Genomic DNA, 22,948 nt, shown 5'->3' with positions numbered 1-22,948 from the left:
CGGGCTTGCTCCACAGCATTTGAAAGGGTCTTCATGACTCAACATGACACAATTCATTGTGTCCATGAGCCATTTGGTGACGCATTCTATTACGGACCGGAGAGATTATCATCTCGATTTGAGAATGACAAACAGACTCGATTGGATAGTGGATTTAGCGAGTCTACCTATGCCTCAGTCCTAGAGGGAATTGAAAAAGAGGCATCACAGGTCTGACTATACTCCCCCACTGATCCCTAATGGCTCGCACATTATCCAAAACCACTTATACTGCTCTGTTTGAGTTTGTTATCTGCCACGCCTTTTGCTGAAACCCACCAATCATATTCTATCCACCTGCATAAAAGACATTACGTACTCAGGTACTGAGCTTACCAATTTGACAGGGAAAGCGAGTTTTCGTCAAGGACATTGATTACTATTTATTTGCACCCAATCGAAAACCGACGAGTATTGCTCCGTCGCTACTGAGCGCTATGAATGGACAAAATCCTAGCAAGAGCCACCAGAATGGTAGCTATTCGAAGAACCAGGATGCAAGCCAGTGTTCAGCTGAGCCAGGAAATCCAACTGTGATGCCTCATACGATACAGGAAATGTTTCATTTCGCATTTCTGATTCGTGACCCGCACTATAGCGTGCCATCATACTACCGATGTACAATCCCACCGTTGCTGGAGATAACAAAGTTCTACTTCGACCCTCTTGAATCCGGATATGATGAGCTTCGTCGCCATTTTGATTACTTGAGAAAAACGGGACTTGTTGGCCCGCAGGTAGCCACACGTTCCGATCTAGACAACGCTGGACCAGATTTCGAGCCCAGCATAGCCAAACCTACTGGTCACGAGATATGCATTGTCGATGCAGATGACTTGCTAGAAAATCCGGCAGCAATGATTGAGGCGTTTTGCAAAAGTGTTGGACTTCAATATGACCCGGAAATGCTAAGATGGGACAGAGAAGTTGATCACTCTGTGGCAAATGACAAATTCGAAAAATGGCGCGGCTTTCATGAAGACGCGCTGCACTCGGATGGACTCCAGGCGAGAAGTCATGTAAGTATTGGGCTACTGAGAACGCAAATGGGTTGAAAAGCTAACACCACGGAAATTAGAAACGTGCACAGAAGTCAGAGGAAGACTTCGATGCTGAGTGGCGTGCTAAGTATGGCGAAGAGGCGGCGGCTATGATTCGACGGACTGTTGATGAGAATATGGCTGATTATCTATATCTGAAGAAGTTTTCTATGCGGGTATAGATCCCGAGGGGGCAACTTTTATCTCATGTTCCAGAATGTACCTTCGTTACAAGTTGTTTCCTAATACGTAGTCAAAGGGCAAGGCCTTAGTCACTAGAATCTATGAATTATGCCATGAGTTGTTTTCCCCGGCTGGTAAGACGAGGAATCAATCAATTCCTTATTGTTTTATTCAATTTTCAAACGTTAAAGCCGGACTGTAAAAAAAAGTTCAGTCTTGAAACCCAAAAAGAAAGAGGCAAAGACCCATGAATCAAGTAAAGGGTATCCCTCGTTAAAATTCGACGACCGAGAACATTAAAAAAGTTCAATTTCTGATTCAAGTGGCTTTAGAACATATTGAATCATGCATCGTAGCGACCGCTAGCAAGTCTTCTCCTTATATTCCGCTCGAATACGGAACTGAATAGATACTTTGTTCAAAATAATTTTAATATTTCAATGCATCTGACTCCTGGCCTTCAAGCTATTACATGATTCGGGCACAACTAACTTAAGAGCGACATTGAGCGCTATTGATTGCCTCGTCCGGAGCTCGGAGTTGGTCCGATCGTAATTTCGGAGCTCAGCGGAACTCCGATGACTTGTAGCCACCTCAACCTTCAATATTCCATCACACCTAATTTCCTTGTCTTTAGGTGGAAGCAATTCAAAATGACTGATAGAGTCCGACGAAATGGTCAGTTGTCATCCTGTGAGCCTTGTCGCAGATCTAAACTTCGATGCGATCACAAAAGACCAATTTGTGGGAGGTGCACGCGCCGCCGCTTATCACAGCAGCAATGCCATTACCACCCAGCTCCAATGGCAAAGCAGCTTGCGACCGAAAGCCTTAGTGCGCCGCTCCGTCAGCGCAGCGCTCCCAGATCTATCCCGACGTACGCAAGCACTCTGACAGAAGACTCTCAGGCCTACGAACCCATTAATATGAACACGGACTTGATGTGTTTTGCAGACCCACATACATCTCACTCTCAGCGTTCATACACATCCATGACCAGAACTGGCGTAGCTCTACCTCAGCCTTCGCGGCCTACTGAACAAATCGTTTCCCAAGGAGCAAGATTGTTGAATGATATCTTGGAGCTTGTCACTGAAATTGGTGAGCCGCTTGAAAAATTTTCGATTCTAGCGGAGGACTTCAGCATTCATGGATCTCTTATCGAGGCGTTATGGAACGCAACAAATGACAGTATACGAGATCTACTAAGAGACCGCTCCAAATTCACATTGGACTCGATGTCCGAAGCAATATTCGAGCAAACGTCTTCATTTCCAGTCTTTCCGCCAGCTACTGCTGCTGGTACCTTTGAAAAACTTTCCAGTACTCAAGCACTGCGCTGGGATCTTCTTGGTTTATATTGTGCACGAATCGGAGTATATCTCGGTGGAGAAAAAGACAAAACATCTAACTTTGCTGCCCATCAGACTTGGAAGTCCGATCGTATCATTTTGATGCAGAGTACTTTCCAGGCTTGCATTCAATGCGAGTCACTTTGCAACTATCTGGGGACCGTCAACGATATCACATTTTGGTCTATAATGTTTTCTACTGTCCTAGCTTCATGGTGTTTTGGTGACGATTCATATCATGTCATACGACTTGTGGGCAGCATGTCGTCTATCTTTATTGCCTTGGGATTCAACAAGGGCGTGCAGAGTGACTCCTCCGTTCCATTGTATATGGTTGAGATCCGGAAGCGAGCAATTGCCTGGGCACATGACCACGACAAAGTCTTTGCCACTTTTACATCACGGTAATAAGCATTACACAACCCTTAGATGTTATCTACTAACAGTCTAATGTAGGCCCGTCCGTCTTAGTCGACACTTTTGTACAGTTGAATTGCCGCTTGATTTGCCCGATTATGCAGTGATTGGTACCGCGGGACGGTTCCAAAGAGCTCGTGAGAACTTGGACGAAAACGGTTGGAATAAAAATAACATGATTCTTCCAGTATCGCGTTTACGAGTGCAACTGCTATTATGCATGATTCGTGAAGAAGTCCTGGAGCTCAAAATTGGACCGCTCGTACCAGACATGAAGACAAGAGCAGAGTAAGTACTAGTGCGGCGGTTATAGGTAGATATTATGGGTATTAATGATGGCTCTAGGCATATCTCGCAGAAGTTAAAGTCTACCTGGCTTTCAATTCCACCGCATATGAAATACGACAAAGTGCAACATGGGGGAAGCCAAAATATGACTATTTTAATGCTCCAGAACCTACGATTGGAATATCTTTATACGGAATTCCTTTTACACGCTCTACTCGCCAATTCAGGTGAGAGTAGCCGGGAACGGCTGATAACGACTGCTCACGAGGTTGTCAATCTTGCCCTCCTTCCAACCCGAAAAAGGGAGCTATTACACAGCCATAGACCAGATATGGAATGGGTTGTAAGTGACGGGATCTTAGAAGGGGACACACTAGTTCAAAAGTTCAAAAGCTTACAGACATTATAGTTAGTGTTCTATGCCATGCCATGTGCAAGCGTTCTGACCTTGGAGCTGCTGCGACAAAATCAACATCCCGAAGAGCAGCTTATAATCAATCGAAGCGGCGTCATTCAAGATATCAGCGTCTTGATCTCGTGCTGCGATTCTTTGACAGAATCCGGACAGAGCAATTATGAAATTTGCAAACAAGCCCAGTCGATCTTTTCCAAGAGTCTCGATTCAATTCTAAACAAAACCGAACATATCCAAAGGAGCAAACCTAGAGAGATGGTGGCGCCTCTTCACGAACAGGCAGGATCTATGAGCGCCGAACCTCATAATGCAGTGGCCCAAGATCCTGAGTGGATGGCATGGCTTGACTTTGTGGGTTTGCAAGGAGACCCGTGGTTAGAATCGATCATTCCTGAAATACCCGTTGAGTAAGAGAGTGAGTTCTGGAAACACGCAATCCACATGATCGAGTCCAATGCAGGCTATCCCCTACCGTGCCAACGGGCGACCCACTCCGAAATCCGAAAGTCTTCTGGTCCGTTACTCCGAGATGACTTCGGACTAGCCGCTATTTAAGTCCGATGAGCTTTTTCTCAGCCCCTTTCAATAACTATAAAAATCCGGACTTCATTCCCAAGGCTATGGTCTTAACTATCAAGGCATAATCAAAGAGTGCTCGTTGCCTTAAACGAATGAACTTTGGCGAAAAATGCTTATCATCGGCGGTCGTGTTACTTTACTAGACAAAAGATTGAAAGCTGATTCGACCCGACCCACTGCGAAGAGCTAACCATGCTATCCGGCAGTGTGCTATCGCTTAATATAATCATATCCAATGACGAGGCTGTTACTTGTGTCGTGTTGTTGTGTTTTCTGATTGACAACTTGACCCACTTTACCCCTGATCCATACAGCAATGTTTTCCCCGCACGTGGAAATATGCTACATTGTAGACATGAGATTAAATGTTTATTCCGCGAAATTGCCGACGCGCTAAGCAAGCCCAGTGGGACTGGAAAATGTCCATGGCTTCCCAATGTCCGGCAGTGTGCAAACGCCAGCCAGGAGAAGCCTCTATATTTACCTGTCCTCTGCCCCTTCAGAAGCAGGAAGGAATCCGACTAGAAGCGAGAGCTAGCAATTAATCACCTGCACAATGTGGCGCTCACTAGCTTTGGTTTCGGCGTTCGCCCTTCCGTCTCTTCAAACCGCAGTGCCGAAAAAGCTCGCGCCCTTGAAGTTTGCCAAGGATGGCACTTTCCAGATCGCAATTCTGGAAGATCTGCACTTCGGCGAAAGTTAGTAACCCGCTGTCTTATGATGTTGATCTTTACTGAAAATATTGAACAGATGCTTGGGATACATGGGGACCTGAACAGGATGTTAACTCGGTCACGGTGATTAATCGAGTTCTCAATGCCGAGTCCCCGGACTTGGTGGTTCTCAATGGTGATTTAATCACTGGCGAAAACGCCTTCCTGCACAACAGCACGGTCTATGTCGATGAGATTGTTGGTCCTCTCGTAGACCGCGGATTGACCTGGGCATCTACCTATGGAAATCACGATAGTCAATACAATCTCTCGCGCGAGGCGATCCTCGAGCGCGAGCATCACTGGCTTAACTCCCGCACACAAAAGATGGTATCTGGTCGCGAAGTAGGTGTGACGAACTACTACCTTCCTGTTTATGGATCAAATGACGGCGGTTATGCAGGCGCACCCGAAATGCTTCTATGGTTCTTCGATAGCCGAGGCGGCTATTACTTCCAGGAACTCGATTCCTCTGGGAACCAGATTGCACAACCGAATTGGGTGGATATCCACGTTGTTGACTGGTTCAAGAAGACGAATGCCGAGCTTGTGAAGAAATATCGCAAGGATATCCCATCACTTGTATTCGTACATATCCCCACGAATGCGTCTTTGGCTGCTCAGACTGAAATTGGCATCAACGAACACCGCGAGCCGGGTATTAATGATGATTATACCCTGGCCCAGCAGGGCGAAGGGTGGTGTTCTGATGGTGCTTATGACGGATCCTGTACATATGGTGGACAAGATGTGCCCTTCATGAAGGCTCTTGTGGACACACCTGGTATTCTAGGTGTCTTTTCTGGCCATGATCATGGAGACACGTGGTGCTATAAATGGAGTGGTCTGATTCCTGGTATGGACGTCAAGGGGAATGGGCTAAATCTCTGTTTCGGACAACACTCTGGGTATGGCGGATATGGAAGCTGGATACGTGGATCCAGGCAGATTCTGGTGAGTGAGTCTAAGTTGAAAGAGAAGCTTCTTGATACTTGGATTCGACTGGAATCAAATGAGACTGTTGGAGCTGTTTCCTTGAATGCGACATATGGTGAGGATATCTATCCTGCAACTCCTGACTTGCTTTCGTCTTGTCCAACATGTGACTATACTCTTGACTCCTGAGATATCAAGGCAAAGGCAGCGGGGGTGGAAGAAACAAAAGCCTGTGACAAGTTGCTACTGCAGCCACGCGAACGGGCAAAAGGATTTCCTGCTGTTTGGCATGACCCTTATTTCACGAGCCTGATAAGAAGCTTATCTTCAGTTAGAAATTGCATGGACGCAACAAACCAAATATAAATGGTGTGATCATGGATGTATGTGCGGGGAAGTTCGGTACCCAGCCGAGTACCCTTTCTACACCTACAGTAACCCATAAGATATCGCGCTAGAACTGCATCTCCCTCTCTTTCTTCGTCTTCTTTCCTGTTATTTTCTTTTCTCTTCCCTTTTATCCGATCGATATGAAAACAATTGTACTTTTCTTCTCGGACCCTTCGAGGTTACAACATTCCCTTATGGATGGCATCATCCCACTTGACGTGACCAGTGGTGAATATTGTCAAATAACTCTTATTATACCTTAACAACTCCCGAGATCCACAATTTACCCTGGGCCCTCTCTGCCTTCCCCATTCGATAGCTGCCAAGCGATTTGCGTTTTATAAACAGGCGCTTTTATCCTTGGCCAAGAGTAAAATTAAAGCCTGACGTTCCCCATTTTTGTTTCTCCGCGGGATGCGATCACGGCTTCATATGGCGCAATATGCTGCATGAGGCACGCATAGCAACGCCAGAATGTGTTAAAAAGATGGATTTGCCTCAAAATCTCTCCAAAAGTAGAGGACATCTCAACCTACAAAATGCCGCGACAAACATTATACTCGACATTTGAGACGAAAGATGCCTCCGTATCTGTCGACCAGACAGGACCCTTAGCAACAGACTCGGATCAGAGCAAAAGCGGGACTATCGCGGGTGGTGGCTCGATAGAACTTTATGCACCTGTTGAACAGTATGAGGGTAAACACAGATATGATCCCAGTGCTGTGTGGACGGAGAAGGAAGAAAAGGTTCTTGTTCGAAGAGTATGAGACCCCGCTGGTTTAAAAAAGCCAAAAAGCAAACAAATATCAAAGAACCTTGAAAATATTATAACTAACATCATTTAGCTTGATTATAGAATTTGTTCCTGGGTCTGCTTAATGTTCTTCGCTCTTCAACTCGATCGCGGAAACATATCGCAGGCATTATCAGACGGGATGCTTACAGACCTCGGTCTTACAACAAACCAATACAACTACGGAATGACAATATTCTATCTCTGCTTCTTATGCGCGGAAGTACCGTCCCAAATGATCTCCAAGCGTCTTGGTCCGGATAGATGGATTCCCATCCAAATGCTCACTTGGAGCGTGATCGGAATTTGCCAAGGACTCGTTCGTGGACAGAAAAGTTTTTACGCGGTTCGTGCCCTTCTGGGTCTTGTTGAAGGGGGCTTCATCCCTGATGCGCTTCTATATTTATCGTACTTTTATACCAATAAGGAGCTTCCGATGCGGGTGGCCTTTTTCTATTGCGCTTCGAACGGAACATACATCGTCGCGGCATTCTTGGCATTTGGTATATTGCATATGGGAGGGTTTGGTGGATGGGAAGGTTGGCGATGGCTGTTTGCGCTTGAGGGAGCCTTAACTGCTATTATTGGTGCTATATCTTGGTTTTATTTACCTCCTAGCCCGACACAGACGGCGAGTTGGTTCCGTGGGAAGAATGGTTGGTTTACGGAACGAGAGGAGGTCATTATGGTCAATCGGGTGCTTCGAGATGACCCAGCTAAGGTGAGATAGAACCTGAAGTTAACTTAAGCCAGGCGGTGACTTGATGTTCTTCTCTGGACATATACTGACATTTGTAAAGGGTGGCATGCACAACAGGCAAGGCCTGACTTTGAAGCTTCTATGGGCTTCTCTGATGGATTATGACTTGTGGCCCCTTTATTTGATCAGCTTTACGATGCTCATTCCTACGAATCCAGAGCAGGCATACCTGACCCTTTTCTTGAAGTCGCTTGGGTTTGATACATTCCAGGTCAACCTCCTGACTATTCCTGGATACGTCCTATTTTTGATCCAACTGGTCTTTTGGTCCTGGGTCTCGGAGAAGATTAATAACCGCATGGCTATTGTATTGTTTTATTCCTTTTGGTGTCTCCCATTGTTAATGGGTTTGGAATTAATGCCATCCTCCGCAAGCCCTTGGAGTTGGTATGCTCTTACGGTATTAATTATTGGATATCCTTATATCCATTCTATCAATGGCAAGTCCCACGGTTCATTAGAAAGATCGAATTTTTGCTGATGTTTCCTATAGTCAGTTTGATATCTCGGAATGCTGGCTCTGTACGCACGCGCACTGTCGGAAGTGCCGTGTATAACATGATCTGCCAAGCTGGATCTATTATTTCTTCAAACGTGAGTTGAACTTGAGGTGACGTACCCCCGCAGGATTATTCGTCGGCTAACTCGAATTACAGATCTACCGCGACGATGACAAGCCATATTATAGGAGAGGTAATAAAATACTTCTTGCCATTGTGGGTTGGAACATCGTGATGACCATCTTCATTAAATGGTACTTTATGCAGAGAAACCAATCTCGCGAGAAGATCTGGGATGGCATGACTGAGGAGGAAAAGAATGATTATCTTATTAACACAAAGGATGAAGGTAACAAGAGGCTGGATTTTAGATTTGCACATTAGCCGACCGGATAAATGGATAATAAGATATTCATGTTAGGCATAGAGATGTATAGTCGCAGTCTAGAAGAATTAGATGGCCTGAATCACTTATTTATGATTATGATAGCGATGATTTGAAACAAAATTAGCAATACCATTTCTTAAGAACCTGGGGAAAATGACTTTGTTCAGTTTGAATTATTGAATAACTCACACCAGCCGATCTAAAAAAGTGATGAGCCAAAGTATTAGCCCTGGATATCATGGTGCCTGCGCATGAGACATTATGTAGAGCTCCATTCAACCGTCTTCTTCCACAAGGCATCTTGCTTCGTCTTATCCAAGCTGTCTGGTGGGCCCATATCTTCCTTCAACAAAGTGAAATATCCCTTGACACCTTCGAATCGTTGATCCAGTGCTAGTGTCACAACATCAGTGCCCGCACTAGCGGCCGTTCGCATGGTGGGATCCATCAAACTGAATAGTGGACGCAGTGGCCCTATCAAGAAACGTGACATGTTTCGTATCATAAAGGGGGTATTGGTTTGCAGTGCGCGGGAATCGGTCAGATTACCTGGATTAATCGCGACAGTGGTGATCTTTCTCAAGTGTGAGTTTTCAGGCTATGGAAGGATTAGTATGAGAAACGCTTCACGAAAAATAGAGGATCATTTGAAAAAGAGAGAATGACCAGGTCAGAAAGGTCAGAAAGGTGGGATGATGGAATCACGTCTTACTTACCTTCTGCAAATGGTCATTCAACGCATACATCCATGTCACAATGGCCAGTTTAGCTAGGGAGTATCGCTGGAAGCCGTGACCAGCGTGGTCGCCATCTGTTTCCGGTGTCGGCTTCGCTAACTGCTGAAGATCTTCTGGTAGAAGAGGCGGATACTTTTCTAGCGGACTTTGACCTGGGAAGATAGTATCACTACCGAAAAGCACAATGCGACCACAGTATGTGTGGGAATCGTCTTGAGCGCGTCCAAATGACTCTAGCAGCTGCTGAACAAGAATTGCGTGTGCAAGGTGATTAACCTGGAACGTCTTCTCAAAGCCATCTACCGTGAGTTCAGCGGCCACGTTCAAATTCCAATAGTAGGCGTTGCAGATAATGCTGGTAAGTGGAGGAAGTGAGCCAGCTTTGATCTCGGCGGTGATAGCGCTCGTGAGGCTGCGGACAGAGGCTAGATTGGAGAGATCGGCAGCGCGGATAGATACTCGATCCTGGAAAGGAGCGATTACAGCGCGAAGTTTATCGGTGTGAGGACTTGGGGTGTCAGGGTCCCGAATTGTGAGGATCGCGTAGTGATCAGGATAGTTGGTTAAGAAGTGCTTAACAGCGGGAATAGCAAGGGAGCTATTAGCTCCGGTGAAAATAATAGTACCGGCTGACATGCTTTTCTTTCCGAAATAAAAGGGTCCGGTTATGGCGCGTTGGAGAAATTTGATTTTGATAAACCAGGTTCACTGGCCAGGGAATAAAGGTGGCTATATATTAACTATTAACTCTGGTATCAAGCTCGCGGACCAAAGGCCGGCAAAGGCCGTAGGATCTTACCCGTAGACCCAGCAATGTGATGTGGGTATCTCGTTGACAAGGCTGGCGCGTGCCCTTCTTGTGATTCGTGGGCTCGCGTTCAATGTGGAAGTTAGCTCATCTCCGCGTGGACTTGGCAACGACTGTTGATAACCAGTGTCTGCCTAAGGCCCACTTTCACACATCGTCCTTCATATCATCGTCATCCACAATGATCCTCTTCCTATATCTTTCCTAGAAGCTTGAATGTTGTCGAAGCGAAGTTCATTCTTTTAGCTGTGTATAACCCGGACTCATTAAATTCAAACAAATGCCATATTGATGAAAAGCGTAGAGTCCAGGGTAGCGAAGTCACTTGAAAAAGAGATCTAAAAACCGAGGAGCCTGAATCCTTCCTGGAGAGGAACCAAATTAGGGGACACCGAGTAAATGCAGGCAAAACAGTAGTGCTATACGTTCCTAGTAGGGAATATATAATGCTTGTCAATAGAAATAAAACACAATTAGTGCGTTGTTCGTATTACAATTCTCTAGCTTGACGGGCTGCTAATTACATAAACTTGCCAAAAATAGCCTAGTAAATACACCCAGGATGTTAAGATTGGCATATCTCAGTGAGTGAACTATGAATACGGTCCAGGACCTTTCTGGCAAACCCATCCTCATAAGGCACACCCAATACTCCAATTTGCCAGTTCAAAGTAATCACCATCTCACCACCCTTCATAGACACAACCTGAAAGTCCAGCGCACTCCCAAGAGCATTTGCCGGTTGCGAAAATATCATCCTTTCAATGTTCCAGTCTTCAAGTTTTGACACATCAATATCCACAGACCTTTCTGGCGATCGCGGGTCAAAAGTGACAAGGTTGCTGATTTCATACGATGATTCACGATCTCCCCCCAATTTTTGTGTCATCCATGAGCGAAGTCCAGGGACATAACGTAACAAGCCAATGGGTTGATTTGTAAGAGTATTTGCGCAATTTGCAAGGTCAATTGTTGTCTGACGCACAGCATTCCAGAATGCAGCATCATGTTTCAGAGTAGTAGTCGGATAAGATCGACCAGAGATCTCAAGAAGAGCCGAGGCACAATTAGCCATTTCATTTTCATTGTAGCGAGGAATAAGTGGCTTGAGGTCAACGACAATCTGACCGATGAAGGACTGAGCTGTCTTGTCTTCCGGTAGGATACTGTCCAGGGCGTGAACAATGAGTTGATTAAGCAAGCCAGTGAATTTAACACCCTTCTTTCTGCACACCCTCAAGACCGAGTCAACGAGGGATTTGTTAACTAAGAGGGCTTCTGAACCTGTGCTAAAGTTGGCAGGGTCATGCGATATAACTTTTCCGGTCCAGGTATTGGATATAAGTGGCGGCTGGAAGCCAAACCACCTCCACAGACTAGTCGGCATAGAACTGGCGAATAGATTCAGTATTAAATAAGGCCAGGTTATGTTAAAGTCGCAAGCTTCCTCTAACGTTGGAGGGATAGGAGATACAGGCGGCTGGTAGGTATAACTTTGATCATACAAAGTATGTCCGATTTTGAGGCCTTCCAGGAAGGTCCTGTGGAAGATTAGGCCGGACTTTCCATCACCGTGGGAATGAGAATAGGCAAAAATGATGTAAACACGCTGTGTTCCTGGTGTGGTTTTATCATTTCCGAGCGGAACAATGTATACTTTCCATGGAGGTCGTTGGTCAACCTGAACGAAAGGTTCATCGTGTATGTTTTTGTTAATCCAAGTGATCCACTGCAGGTCGTCCTTGGGCAAAGAGGATTCTGCGGACGGAGCCGCATGTATCACTCGCAAGTGGTCCTGAATATCCAGGTTCGCGGGCCGAATGAAAGTATAATCTTCTGTGTTTTTCCCTTGAATCGCGGCACTTAAGATAGGATGAGTAGCAATGCAGTGCTTTAAAGCCGGGATGAAGTAGTCGATGCCTTGTCCATCAAACGAACGGTCTGTGTCGTGAAGTACGTAGAGACCCGCCAGAGTCAATGCATGATAGAAACCCAATTCATGACGAATAATGTGACGCTTCTCATTTTTGCCTAGACAATATGTGAGTATCACATGGAAATATTGATACAAACTTGAATAGATTTCAACATACTCGCTACACGTATCATCCGTGCAGGTTCTTGGTCGCTCATGGTGGCTCTTGATGTTTATGACGCTCAAAGAGGCTATTTCCACCAATAATTTGATGTGAGCTTTGCAGGGGGACTGAGCTTAATTTATATTTATTCCGAGAGAGCTCCTGTTGCCCTTTTGCCCTTTTGCCCTTTTGCACTCGTGATCGGCAAGCCGGCAAGCCCGTTCCCCATTACTCAGCGTCGTTCAATTCGTTCAATTCGGTGACTTCGGATACTACATTTCCCCACAATTGGCTGTCATTACGTAGCAATGGTCCAATAATAGCACAAAACCCAAACTCTCCCCCAAGTACCATATGTATGAGATTTCCTAGCTCGAGGGGTTCGCAAAAGTACGGCATGAATCAGATATTTGCCGCGACACATTCAGTGTAGTCCGTTTTGTTGGGGAAAAGTTGAACTCATAGTATATTCAGGCTTAGTATGAATGGCAAGCTCACCATAGCAACAGACTGGCATCTGGCACCCATCCAATCTCTTCTATGGCCCATCGGATCCATATTCGATGTTCCCCATCTAAAAGCATATAAATTCCCCGAATCAAATGGACCGCCCATCCCTCCATCCACCAATATTTCTCTAAATCCTTGATCAAAACTGCATAAAAAGCTAGAACACATAGTGCCCCGTTGTCGCCATTCTTGACCAAGTCAAAGAAGGAGTTATCAACTTCGTATAGCCATATATAAAAGCCCCGGAGTTTATCTTGGTCCTTGAAGTCCCGCCCGTACAAAAAGGAATAACTTCGGCTTAATGCCGCGATAGTGTTTTGCAGGGTCCGTTTTTTTTCTTCGCCCTCCTCGAAATCGCAAATCCTGTCTTCAAGTTCTACAAGGACTTGATATTTTTCGGGTGAATGGGACATCCAGTAGTCTCGACTGCCCCAGGTAGTTTTGAAAATCAAGCAGACAGGAGAAGACAATATCGATCGGTCAGCCATGACAACTGTATCGACACCGTGCATGAGATAAAGCCATTCTGGGATTACACCATTGCTAAAAGCCGACACATCCTTGTTCTCGATAGGTCGTGCGAGATTGAAAAGCAAAGCTAACATGCCAAAGACGAAAAGCGAAGGGGAATTTTGCGGCGTGACGACAGGAATAAGCGGAAGGGCCTTGGACAGAGATAATGAGTGTCGTTCAATGGCATACGGGAGAAGAATATGCTTTCGGCTGCTGTTGTACCTTGCAATATGCAGGGCTGACAGCGCGAGGATACCATCGAGAATATAGTCTGTTGTGAACGCCATCTGAGGAATGACAGATCTCCAAAGTTCTCGAACTTGAGGATCTGGATTTAACGTTGCGGCAGTAGATATTGTAAAGTGGTGCAAGAGTTCAAGATTCAATGTTTCGGAGCTTGCGATTACGGGCGCTGGTCTGTCCAGTGTTTGAAGAAAGCTGCATTGTAAACCCCTTTTGACACAATTCAGACACGATGGATGCCTTTCATCGCACTTGTGAATCTGTCAGCGTTCGCCCCACCCCCATTGTATGAACTCAAGCTGGCTTTACCTTGACCTTGCGGGTGCGGCAGTTTTTGCACCCAGTGCGGGACTTCGCATGCCATTTCCGAGGCATGGCCAAGTGCAATATTAGTGGAATGCTAGAGTCCGAGAGGGAGCGAGAGGAGCGAGAGTTGGCGAAATGTTCACATTGGCTCATCCGGCTGACCCGAGACCCACTCACTATCATCATATCCACACGGGTTTCGAGTTTCGTTGCTTGAATCTAACTATGCACAGTAAAAGAAAAGATTTATAGTACAGTGATAATAATACTCTTATGTGTCATAGAGATGATTTGGATTTTGAGCCGGATAACGTTGATATAGCACATTACCATTCAAGATGAGTTTAGTTTAGCCAAGAGAGAATAAATTGGCTCGTACTTATGCTAGATGATTTGTGTACGTCTGCCAAGTTGTTTGGACATTGCTTCAATGTTCTTTTTATTCTTAAAAAGCAGTGCTCCAATACTGATGGCCAGATGCTTTCATTGCTTCGTTGTAATTAAGCACACCGCAAGGACTTAGCCTTCTCCGATAGAATGGGGGGTTCGGAGTTATGTGTCCCTTTTGACTCATTCTGCAAGGTTGCTTTCAGAGGATCTCGTCTAGCATGAATCATTATATGGAGGCTCAGTATACTCGGTTCATTTGCAACTCCCTTCGACGTATCCACCCACAGCGAACTGTTTGTACAATCTTATTTTCAACTAGTATCGGGCATAGGAGTAGATGCACATTTGTGCACAGAGGAATTCTTAAGAGAAAAGACAAACTCGATTTGTATTCCCGATAGGACAATTATTTCAATTCAACTTGGGGCGATTAGCCACTGCCAGTGATTGGCATCCCTGATTTCTCCGTACGCAGTAATTGTTAGCGTGTTGAGCCTCCTGATGGGGCGGGCGGGGTTATGATTGGGTCTAGCTCGAACTCCACGATTGCAGCCTGGTGTAGCCTGAAATAATGAATCACATAAATAAATACGACCATCCAGGATTCCATGTTGCGAGTTTAACATAATAACCTATCTCCTGGGTGACTAAATCAAGCTTCTTCCCAACCCTCAGCCAACATGGCAACAGACTCACACTTGGAAGCCCCCGCTACTTTCACAGAATTCGACCCCCAGCAAACATGCCCTTTGTTCTCTCTGCCGGCAGAGCTTCGATATGAAATATTCTCCCACGCTTTAACAAGCGCACCCGATAAAACACGGCCTATAGATCAAGATGCATACTGTACGCGACCGGGATACGAAACTTTATCTCGGACTTATGCAGAACTTCTGCGAACATGCAAACGAATCTACATGGAAGCGTGGTTCATGCCATTTCTCTTATCAGAGCATCCCTTTTACATGGCCTGGCAAAACCGATCGCCAAAGCGTGTAATGTCAGTTTCCAAGATGCAAAAATGTCTTGATTTGATCTACGAACGTCACGGAAAGGTTGAAGGCGGCGCTGTTCGCATTTTTGCCCAGCTTTGGGCTCTAGAGGGTACCAAGGATTGTTCTGGGGTCCTTAGTATGAAAAACTTTTACCCTAAGACTATTACCATTACTATTCGGTATACCGATACATGGATGTGGGAAGAGAATCAGGCGCTGCGTATTGGCGGTGCGTGGAGTGGAAGACTTGCACTCCCGTCGAGTGTGACGAGATTTAAGATCGACTTTGAAAGTATTGAGCGCAGAAAAGATGAGGTCGATTATATTGTTCGGGGATTTGCGACGCGTTGGTGCTTTCGTCGACGAGATGGTGTGAATTTGGTGGCTGATGGCGATAAATCGATATCTGTTTCTCGTTGGACGGGCAGCTCGACTTTGGGTGATTCGAGATGGGTACGTGATGAGACACGGCCTGGAAAATTGGATTATTATGTCGGTACCGTTACTTGGAGACCATCGAAGGAGCCGCCTAGTCCTGATGAACCGTCTAACCCCTCTCTGCGAGTCGATTGGCGTCGTCCTGAGGTCAGATCCTTGACTTATAATACCATACGGACTGAATTTTTACAACGCGCGGGTGTACCGGAAGGTGCCACTGCTGAAGAGGCTATCTTCATCATAGATGAGTACAGGGCTAGGGTCAATGCATCTGATAATGATCGCTCTAGCCTTGGAGAGTGGACTGAGTCAGAGGATGCCAATTCAGAGGAGGAAGAGGAGGATGACGACGACGACGATTATGACGATGACAACAGCTCTGAAGACGGTAATGCTGAATAAATGACTATGAGGGTCATCTCTTCGTATAAGGTTTTGGGAACGGCCGGATGTGTGTAATGTGGCCTGATTTGAGTCCAAAGATCCACACAAACATAAATTTATGTTCTGAAAAAAAAGGAGGCTGCGAGAGCCGCAGTGAGATGGCATGTGATACTAGGTAGTAGTAGTCAAGATGGTGGACATTTGTCTGTTCATTGCAAATCCACTTTATTCAGATCGATTTATCATATCTGGATACTGTGACCCTCTTAAGTTAGTGTTTCGGACTGAAAACTCGGGAAAACTTGAAGAGATTTGGGTTTCTAGGATATCTTTAACTCAAAACGCCAATTATTTACATGCAAAGATGTATTCTATAGCTCAACCGTCTATTTAATCCATCAACGCCTATGTATCTTTTGTTGATTCAGTACTAAGCCGCCATGGCTCAATTAGATATTGTCGCGGGGGTTTCTATGTCGCTTTGGAAATCCAAAAATCGCTGTGGTCGCAATGGAACATATACACTTCCGAATTAGCGCACGGCAAAGCTGGAAAATGATTCGCAAGGGATTTTGTCGCACGGGATGTCGCAAAGGATGTCGCGAGTTAAGCGTTAAGAATATTTGGGTATGCTTGTTAGTGTCGCACTGGTGATGATCGTTGCGAGGGCCGTGTCGCATGGGCCAAATTAGGTATTCCAAGGGTAGTTGCGTGGGTTCAAGGTGCCAAGGGGTGGCTGAAGAATGTCGCAATTGGGACCCGCTGTCAGTAATTCAATAATTAGACGGTCGGACCGTTGTCCTTCTTTTTGTCGTTGTCGATAACTTCCGATTCAGAAAGATCATCGGCGATGGCCTCGGTGACTGGGCCTGTGTAGACTGCTTTACCACGGATAACCCAGTAGATCAATGCAAAAAGCAAGACGGCAGCAACATAAACAGAGGAGTAGTTCATCTTTTGTCATATCAGCAAACAGAGTAGGGAGATTGGAGGTTTTGTACGTACGTTATCCGGCTTCACGGGCATATCAGTGGGCAGAACAAAGATGATGCTGACGAATAGTGTCCACAAGCATGCCCAGGCATTGACATAGGGACCCAGCGGTCCCATATGCCAGGGGCCGGGCTGAAAGTTGCCGAAGAAAAGTCTGCAAAGGATAGGAATGCAGTAACTCCAGTCTAGAGCAATAGAGCAAAGGGTGAAAATACCGTCGATGGCAGTGTAAGATCCCAAACCAATCAAGTTGATTGCGATGCAAAAGAACACAGAAATCCACACAGCATACAGCGGTGTCCCTGTCCAAGGGGAAACCTTGGTCCAGACATTGGAGAAGGGTAGCAGACGATCACGACCAAAGGCAAAGACAGTTCGACCAAGAGACTGCATCGCAGTGAAGGTAACAAACTTGATGATGATCAGAGCTGCGATGGTGAAGAACATACCACCACCCTTTCCAAGACTGTTATAGAAGATCTGAGCGACTGGCTGTTCCATTGGGGAGTTGAGAATCGATGTAGGGTCACCCATGCAGAAGCAAAGGACGATGTTAAACAGGAATCCGAGGACGTAGGTGAAAAGCATAGCTGTAGAGATAGCCCAGGGAGCTTTCTTCTCAGGCTCGCTAATTTCCTCTGTAATATGAGCAGTTGCATCGTAGTCGGTCATAGTCCAGCTGACAGACAGGAAACCAAACAGCCAGCTGAATCCAATAGGTTTCCATCCACTGGAGGACTCAACATTGGTAAACACATATTCAGCATCATGCTTGTCTTCCGTCAACACAAGCAGAGCAATGGCGCAGGCTACTATCACAGCAGTGTGGAAGATCACGTAGAACTTGGTCATCTTCTCCATCCAGTAGGTAGACAGCGAGTTTACCAGCCCGGTAGAAACTGTCAATGCAGCCATCACGCCAACGGTGGTATCAGTGCTTATTGTGTATTTGAAATCACGGCTCATCGACACAGCAGCGAGAAGCATTTGAGCAGCGCCATATTCGGAGGATGCAACACCGGCCACTTGGCCCAGTAGGTTAAGCCAGCCAGTGACCCAACTGATTGAGGGAACCCATTTATTCGGTGCCATGCGAGAAATCGTAAAATATAATCCACCAGCAGTTGGGTATGCAGAGACCAATTCAGCCACAGAGCACTATTGTCCATATCGATCGATTAGTTCATGACCCAATATGATGTTTCCAAGTTGAATATCGACTAGCTTACCGCAATACACATACAACCAGCGCCAGAGATAGCCCAACACCAGACTACAGCACTGCTGCCACCAGCTTCTAGTGGGTATGACATGGTAGTCATGATTGTTGAGAACACACCACTGATACTGACAGCGAATGAGAATGTTGCCAAATATCCGAATTCGCGCTGGAAGACCGGATTGTAGCCGAACTTGACGGCCAGTTCATTATCTGCCTCTGTCATATCAGCAGCGACAACCTTTTTGTGTTGGCCATCCGGTCCAACAATCTCGACCATTCTCGAGTCATGGCGATTTCGAAGCTCGTTGACCGCGCCCGTATTGGCGGTATTATTCTCGGCCATCGTGATCGCGCAAATGGCTGTGGTCTTTATTTTCGAATTGAAAAACAATAGGCTGAGCGTTCAACAGACGAAAAAAAAGCAAAAATAGGGAAGACGGGGGCTAATAAATTATCGCGAGCCGAAATAATTTCTTCGGTGGATCTCCGAAACTTTGGAAACCGGTTGTGCTTTGGGGCCATGCGTGGCATTGTCGTCTTCCCGACCCGCACAGGTTCAAGGTCGGGTTCAGGAGGCGTATCTCATTATAATGCGGATAAATTCATTGGGTCGAAAGAGATTAGCGTGGGCCATTCAGGAAGAGATTTTCATCATAGTTCCGATTCCTATGGATTAATGGGGCTGCGATAAAAGCTTGAAATCCAACGTCAACCTATCACTGTTCTTTGTTCAACTCAAGTGCTGAATCCACACGGCTAGAGCGTTAGCTATTGGTTTATTCTTATCAACCAGCCAAGACCTGCCTATATGGTCTACGGAATCTTTACGACCCTATATTAGAAAAGGAAGATATGGGAGACAGGATCAAAATGGACGAAGATGATGGATGAAGTTAAGCTACGGAGTGAGAGATGCAATGAATTGGGTGCCTAGGAAGGAGGCCTGAGGCAGCAAATCCCACATAGCAGAAGAGCCTCTAACTGGAAGCCCTAACTTCTAAGGCAAGAGACAACAGTCAATCATTAAATAATTCGAAATTCAATTATGATTTAAGTTGAGGGGCCTTCATAGAGGTATACAGTCCACAGTCGATTACATAACCATCAAACATCAAACAAAGATTCCATGAAAATCTCAAAAGCAGCACATGTCGACAGAAAGAGAGATTGTGAGCGACTCTGAATCACACAAGACGCCTCAGCAACACACGAAGCAACTTGTCCTGCTTGGCGAGGTCCCGAGAGAAAAATCTATTGTTTTGTTTGGTGTAATTGGCCAGGGCAGCTTTGTTTCGAAAAATTCTGGGCGAATGGTCCTTAGTCCAGCATTCCAAGAGATCCACGATATTGACATGAACCTTGGCGAGGGCCTATAAATTAATACAAGTAATCAGATCAGCCTGGCTCCTCTATCATCTCACCTGTCAAGGACGAAGATGGTACTTACCTTTTTGCACTTTGTGATTGAACCCAAGTCGCCTTCAATATCCAACTTGTGACAAAGTTGCTGCCACGTCTCAGGGTCATTGATATGTGCACCGATCACGTTATCATAAAATTCACTCATACAGAGCTTCCAGTTCTTCTTCCACGTCTTGGATCCGTTTTTCCAGCCTCTAGCCAGGGACAGACTGCTGAATTCGGATATCACTGGCTGCGTGTCGTCATACTCAAATGCTGGGAATCTATCGAAGAAACTCAGATGGACATGGCTAGGCGTCTTTCTGCCTGAGCTAGCGCTGGTCTGAGAAGAGGGGGCTTGAGTGCGACGAGTCATGGCAATAAGTCAGAAAAAAGCAGAGAAAATAATTGGGGAAGTTCGTATGTTTCTAAACAGTGATATTGGTTGATGGGGAAGGAAGAGGGTGAAGGTGGTCCGAGTCTATGCAGGAGTGAGTAGGAGAGTGAGTGGATGATTTGAAATGGGAGGGAGTTTTGTGGACATGTCCACGAAGAAAGATACGGTATTATACTCCTGGAAATTTGGTGTTCATTTCAGTTCCTTAAAGAAACTCTTTCATTTTGCACATTTGCACCGTTCTAATGACAAAAAGCGCAAACGAACGGTCATACAAATACCTCCGCCTACCACATGGGCACAAATTATTGTTCAAACCCCTCCTCGTCAGGTCTTAAAAATTAGGGTTTCTATCAGCCCTTTCATTGATTTGATACCTAGTCAATTAATATGAATAGAATCTTATCCTCCTTCATGGGCGCTTTTCCAGCCACCGGCTCAACAACACAGGAAATCACGACACACGATTTGTTATCACGGGATATTCCGAACAGCTTCAAATGGCAAGTGCTCTCTAGGGTCCATTTTGCTCCATCTTGCTCTGCATCGATTTCTTTACTTATGAAATTTTTGACTTCAGGGCCTCACAGTTCGCGGAAATGTTTCTCTCGATTGGCCAGCTTGGAGCAGCCATATTCGGAGCACTCATCAGCATACTTGCTTTCAATACTTGGGCACCTTTCGACGCAATCTTTGACTATGTTGTTGTCGGCGGAGGAACAGCAGGCGTGACGGTTGGGGTTCGTCTGGCCCAGCATGGCTTTCGGGTTGCGCTGGTCGAAGCAGGTGGATATTACGAACTTAAAAATCCTATCGCCCGAATACCCGGTGCAGCGATCATAGGGATTGGCGCCAGTCCCAAGTCATCGACGCCAGTGGATTGGAAGTTCGTGGCCCATGCTGTTCCTGGGGCGGGTTTTCGCGACATTCATTATCCAAGGGGCAAGTGCTTGGGGGGATCGTGAGTGAATTCCTTCCTGAAGGGTTAGAAGATGCTAACTATTCTGTCTTCAGATCAGCATTGAACTTCCTCATATACCAACGGTCGATAACCATTGATGTTTTGTTATGTGGTGTGAACTGACGACTGAGTAGGCCATCAAAGGACGCCATGAGAATATGGGCAGATCTGGTCGACGATACAAGCTATCTCTTTGAGAACTGTTTCCCTTTATACAAGAAGACAGTGACATTCTCGCCTCCTGTAGGTCGAGCAGCTGGTGTGCCGTCCTATAAAGAATCCAGTTTCAGCTCCTCTGGGGAACCGCTGCATGTTTCGTACCCAAAGCACGCAATGGAATTTTCTAACTGGGCACAAGATGCCTTCACAGAGGCAGGATTGCCAGAAGCTGAAGACTTTAATAGCGGATCACTTATGGGCCACCAATTCTGCACCATGACCATCCGACCGACCGACCAGACAAGAAGTACATCAGAGTCGGCGTTTATGGGAGGCTTCAAACAACTGGAGAATGTGACTGTGTACCAGAAGACTCTAGCCAAAAAGATACTGTTTGATGGTGAACGTCGTGCTATTGGGGTCCGCGTGAAGCACAAATGGTCATACACTTTGAAGGCAACTAAAGAGGTGATAATATCTGCGGGCGCATTCCAGTCTCCACAACTTTTGATGGTCTCTGGGGTTGGGCCGGTCGATACCCTTCAAAAGCATGGCATTACAGTCGTCGCCGATCGGCCTGGCGTGGGCCAGAATATGTGGGACCATGTATTCTTTGGGCCTTCATACCCTGTCACGGTAAATACATTCACGGATATGGTGTGGCATCTGGACCATCTTTTCCTCCAGGTATTGAATTGGCTCCTTTTTAAGAAAGGAATGTTATCGAATCCTTCGACCGACTATCTGGGCTTCGAGAAGATTCCATCGCAGTTCCGGTCTATATTATCTGCCCGAGATGAAGAGGCACTGTCCTGGTTCCCTGCAGATTGGCCGGAGGTGGAGGTGAGCATCACTCCATTTGTATTCATGGAGCTAGAATCTGACTCGTTTGTTAGTATCTTGTGGCTTCGGCATATGTCGGTAACTTCTCAAGTCCCTTTTGGCAGCAACCGAGCCTTGGCCAGTATGGTAGCATCGTCGCCAGTATAGTTGCCCCGACATCTCGCGGGAATGTGATGATCAATTCAGCGAACATGGCCGATCCACCGATCATCAATCCAAATTGGCTCGCAACTGAAACGGATCAAAGAGTAGCAGTCGCAGCTTACAAACGAATCCGCGATATTTTCAATACCACCGCCATGAAGCCTGTTCTTGCGGGGCCGGAATACTTCCCAGGGTTCTCGGTCAGTACCGATGATGAGATACTTGCTTTGATAAAGCAAACTATGATGACAATTTATCATGCTGCGTGTACCTGTAAAATGGGTGTTCAAAATGACAGTATGGCAGTTGTTGATAGTCGAGCGAGGGTTTTTGGTGTCTCTGGTTTGAGGGTAGTGGATGCTAGTGCATTCCCAATCCTACCAGCTGGCCACCCCCAATCAACTGTTTGTAAGTTGTTCACTGACTGCCTTTTCCAATTTTCGGTGATACTCACAGTCCTCCAGATATGCTAGCTGAAAAGATCGCTGCGGATATTTTGGCTACATAGCTCTACCGATCCCGCCACACCATCATTAAATGGATAAGTCTCGTTGTACCCAAACGAGTATCTTCAAAGAATAAAGACTCAGAATCACCAATGAAATTCTATTGATTCTCGGTTCTTAATTT

General features: G+C 45.9%; 12 protein-coding genes across 12 annotated transcripts; 7 read left to right on the top strand and 5 right to left on the bottom strand.

Moving 5' to 3' along the window:
* Positions 1 to 33: 33 nt before the first annotated feature.
* Positions 34 to 1,261, top strand: N7478_008788 (uncharacterized protein; the record flags this gene model as incomplete). The annotated part of the gene is made up of 3 exons (XM_056925002.1): positions 34 to 210; positions 387 to 1,058; positions 1,118 to 1,261. The coding sequence occupies 3 exons, from the start codon at positions 34 to 36 to the stop codon at positions 1,259 to 1,261; spliced, it is 993 nt and encodes a 330-aa protein (XP_056777728.1).
* Positions 1,262 to 1,915: 654 nt separating this feature from the next.
* On the top strand, positions 1,916 to 4,145 carry N7478_008787 (uncharacterized protein; the record flags this gene model as incomplete). Its single annotated transcript, XM_056925001.1, has 4 exons — positions 1,916 to 3,018; positions 3,086 to 3,319; positions 3,377 to 3,662; positions 3,729 to 4,145. The coding sequence occupies 4 exons, from the start codon at positions 1,916 to 1,918 to the stop codon at positions 4,143 to 4,145; spliced, it is 2,040 nt and encodes a 679-aa protein (XP_056777727.1).
* A 724-nt stretch (positions 4,146 to 4,869) lies between these two features.
* Positions 4,870 to 6,151, top strand: N7478_008786 (metallophosphoesterase family protein; the record flags this gene model as incomplete). Its single annotated transcript, XM_056925000.1, has 2 exons — positions 4,870 to 5,011; positions 5,064 to 6,151. 2 exons carry the CDS (start codon positions 4,870 to 4,872, stop codon positions 6,149 to 6,151), a joined length of 1,230 nt encoding a protein of 409 aa, XP_056777726.1.
* A 740-nt stretch (positions 6,152 to 6,891) lies between these two features.
* On the top strand, positions 6,892 to 8,792 carry N7478_008785 (uncharacterized protein; the record flags this gene model as incomplete). Its single annotated transcript, XM_056924999.1, has 5 exons — positions 6,892 to 7,116; positions 7,201 to 7,869; positions 7,949 to 8,295; positions 8,406 to 8,502; positions 8,565 to 8,792. 5 exons carry the CDS (start codon positions 6,892 to 6,894, stop codon positions 8,790 to 8,792), a joined length of 1,566 nt encoding a protein of 521 aa, XP_056777725.1.
* Positions 8,793 to 9,055: 263 nt separating this feature from the next.
* On the bottom strand, positions 9,056 to 10,169 carry N7478_008784 (Short-chain dehydrogenase; the record flags this gene model as incomplete). Its single annotated transcript, XM_056924998.1, has 2 exons — positions 9,056 to 9,394; positions 9,513 to 10,169. The coding sequence occupies 2 exons, from the start codon at positions 10,167 to 10,169 to the stop codon at positions 9,056 to 9,058; spliced, it is 996 nt and encodes a 331-aa protein (XP_056777724.1).
* A 737-nt stretch (positions 10,170 to 10,906) lies between these two features.
* On the bottom strand, positions 10,907 to 12,474 carry N7478_008783 (uncharacterized protein; the record flags this gene model as incomplete). Its single annotated transcript, XM_056924997.1, has 2 exons — positions 10,907 to 12,372; positions 12,435 to 12,474. 2 exons carry the CDS (start codon positions 12,472 to 12,474, stop codon positions 10,907 to 10,909), a joined length of 1,506 nt encoding a protein of 501 aa, XP_056777723.1.
* A 439-nt stretch (positions 12,475 to 12,913) lies between these two features.
* Positions 12,914 to 13,729, bottom strand: N7478_008782 (uncharacterized protein; the record flags this gene model as incomplete). The annotated part of the gene is made up of 1 exon (XM_056924996.1): positions 12,914 to 13,729. One exon carries the CDS (start codon positions 13,727 to 13,729, stop codon positions 12,914 to 12,916), a length of 816 nt encoding a protein of 271 aa, XP_056777722.1.
* Positions 13,730 to 15,061: 1,332 nt separating this feature from the next.
* On the top strand, positions 15,062 to 16,216 carry N7478_008781 (uncharacterized protein; the record flags this gene model as incomplete). The annotated part of the gene is made up of 1 exon (XM_056924995.1): positions 15,062 to 16,216. One exon carries the CDS (start codon positions 15,062 to 15,064, stop codon positions 16,214 to 16,216), a length of 1,155 nt encoding a protein of 384 aa, XP_056777721.1.
* Positions 16,217 to 16,753: 537 nt separating this feature from the next.
* Positions 16,754 to 16,970, top strand: N7478_008780 (uncharacterized protein; the record flags this gene model as incomplete). Its single annotated transcript, XM_056924994.1, is given in 2 exon segments — positions 16,754 to 16,825; positions 16,839 to 16,970. The coding sequence occupies 2 exon segments, from the start codon at positions 16,754 to 16,756 to the stop codon at positions 16,968 to 16,970; spliced, it is 204 nt and encodes a 67-aa protein (XP_056777720.1).
* An 8-nt stretch (positions 16,971 to 16,978) lies between these two features.
* On the bottom strand, positions 16,979 to 18,756 carry N7478_008779 (uncharacterized protein; the record flags this gene model as incomplete). Its single annotated transcript, XM_056924993.1, has 3 exons — positions 16,979 to 17,152; positions 17,204 to 18,349; positions 18,421 to 18,756. The coding sequence occupies 3 exons, from the start codon at positions 18,754 to 18,756 to the stop codon at positions 16,979 to 16,981; spliced, it is 1,656 nt and encodes a 551-aa protein (XP_056777719.1).
* An 841-nt stretch (positions 18,757 to 19,597) lies between these two features.
* On the bottom strand, positions 19,598 to 20,190 carry N7478_008778 (uncharacterized protein; the record flags this gene model as incomplete). Its single annotated transcript, XM_056924992.1, has 2 exons — positions 19,598 to 19,783; positions 19,861 to 20,190. The coding sequence occupies 2 exons, from the start codon at positions 20,188 to 20,190 to the stop codon at positions 19,598 to 19,600; spliced, it is 516 nt and encodes a 171-aa protein (XP_056777718.1).
* Positions 20,191 to 20,810: 620 nt separating this feature from the next.
* On the top strand, positions 20,811 to 22,826 carry N7478_008777 (GMC family oxidoreductase; the record flags this gene model as incomplete). Its single annotated transcript, XM_056924991.1, has 4 exons — positions 20,811 to 21,172; positions 21,307 to 22,174; positions 22,228 to 22,726; positions 22,783 to 22,826. The coding sequence occupies 4 exons, from the start codon at positions 20,811 to 20,813 to the stop codon at positions 22,824 to 22,826; spliced, it is 1,773 nt and encodes a 590-aa protein (XP_056777717.1).
* Between the last annotated feature and the right edge of the window lie 122 nt (positions 22,827 to 22,948).

The sequence above is a fragment of the Penicillium angulare genome (assembly GCF_028827245.1).
Source record: "Penicillium angulare strain IBT 27051 chromosome Unknown utg000005l_segment0_segment0, whole genome shotgun sequence".
NCBI lineage: Eukaryota > Fungi > Ascomycota > Eurotiomycetes > Eurotiales > Aspergillaceae > Penicillium > Penicillium angulare.
This window is presented reverse-complemented; position numbering and strand designations above follow the sequence as displayed.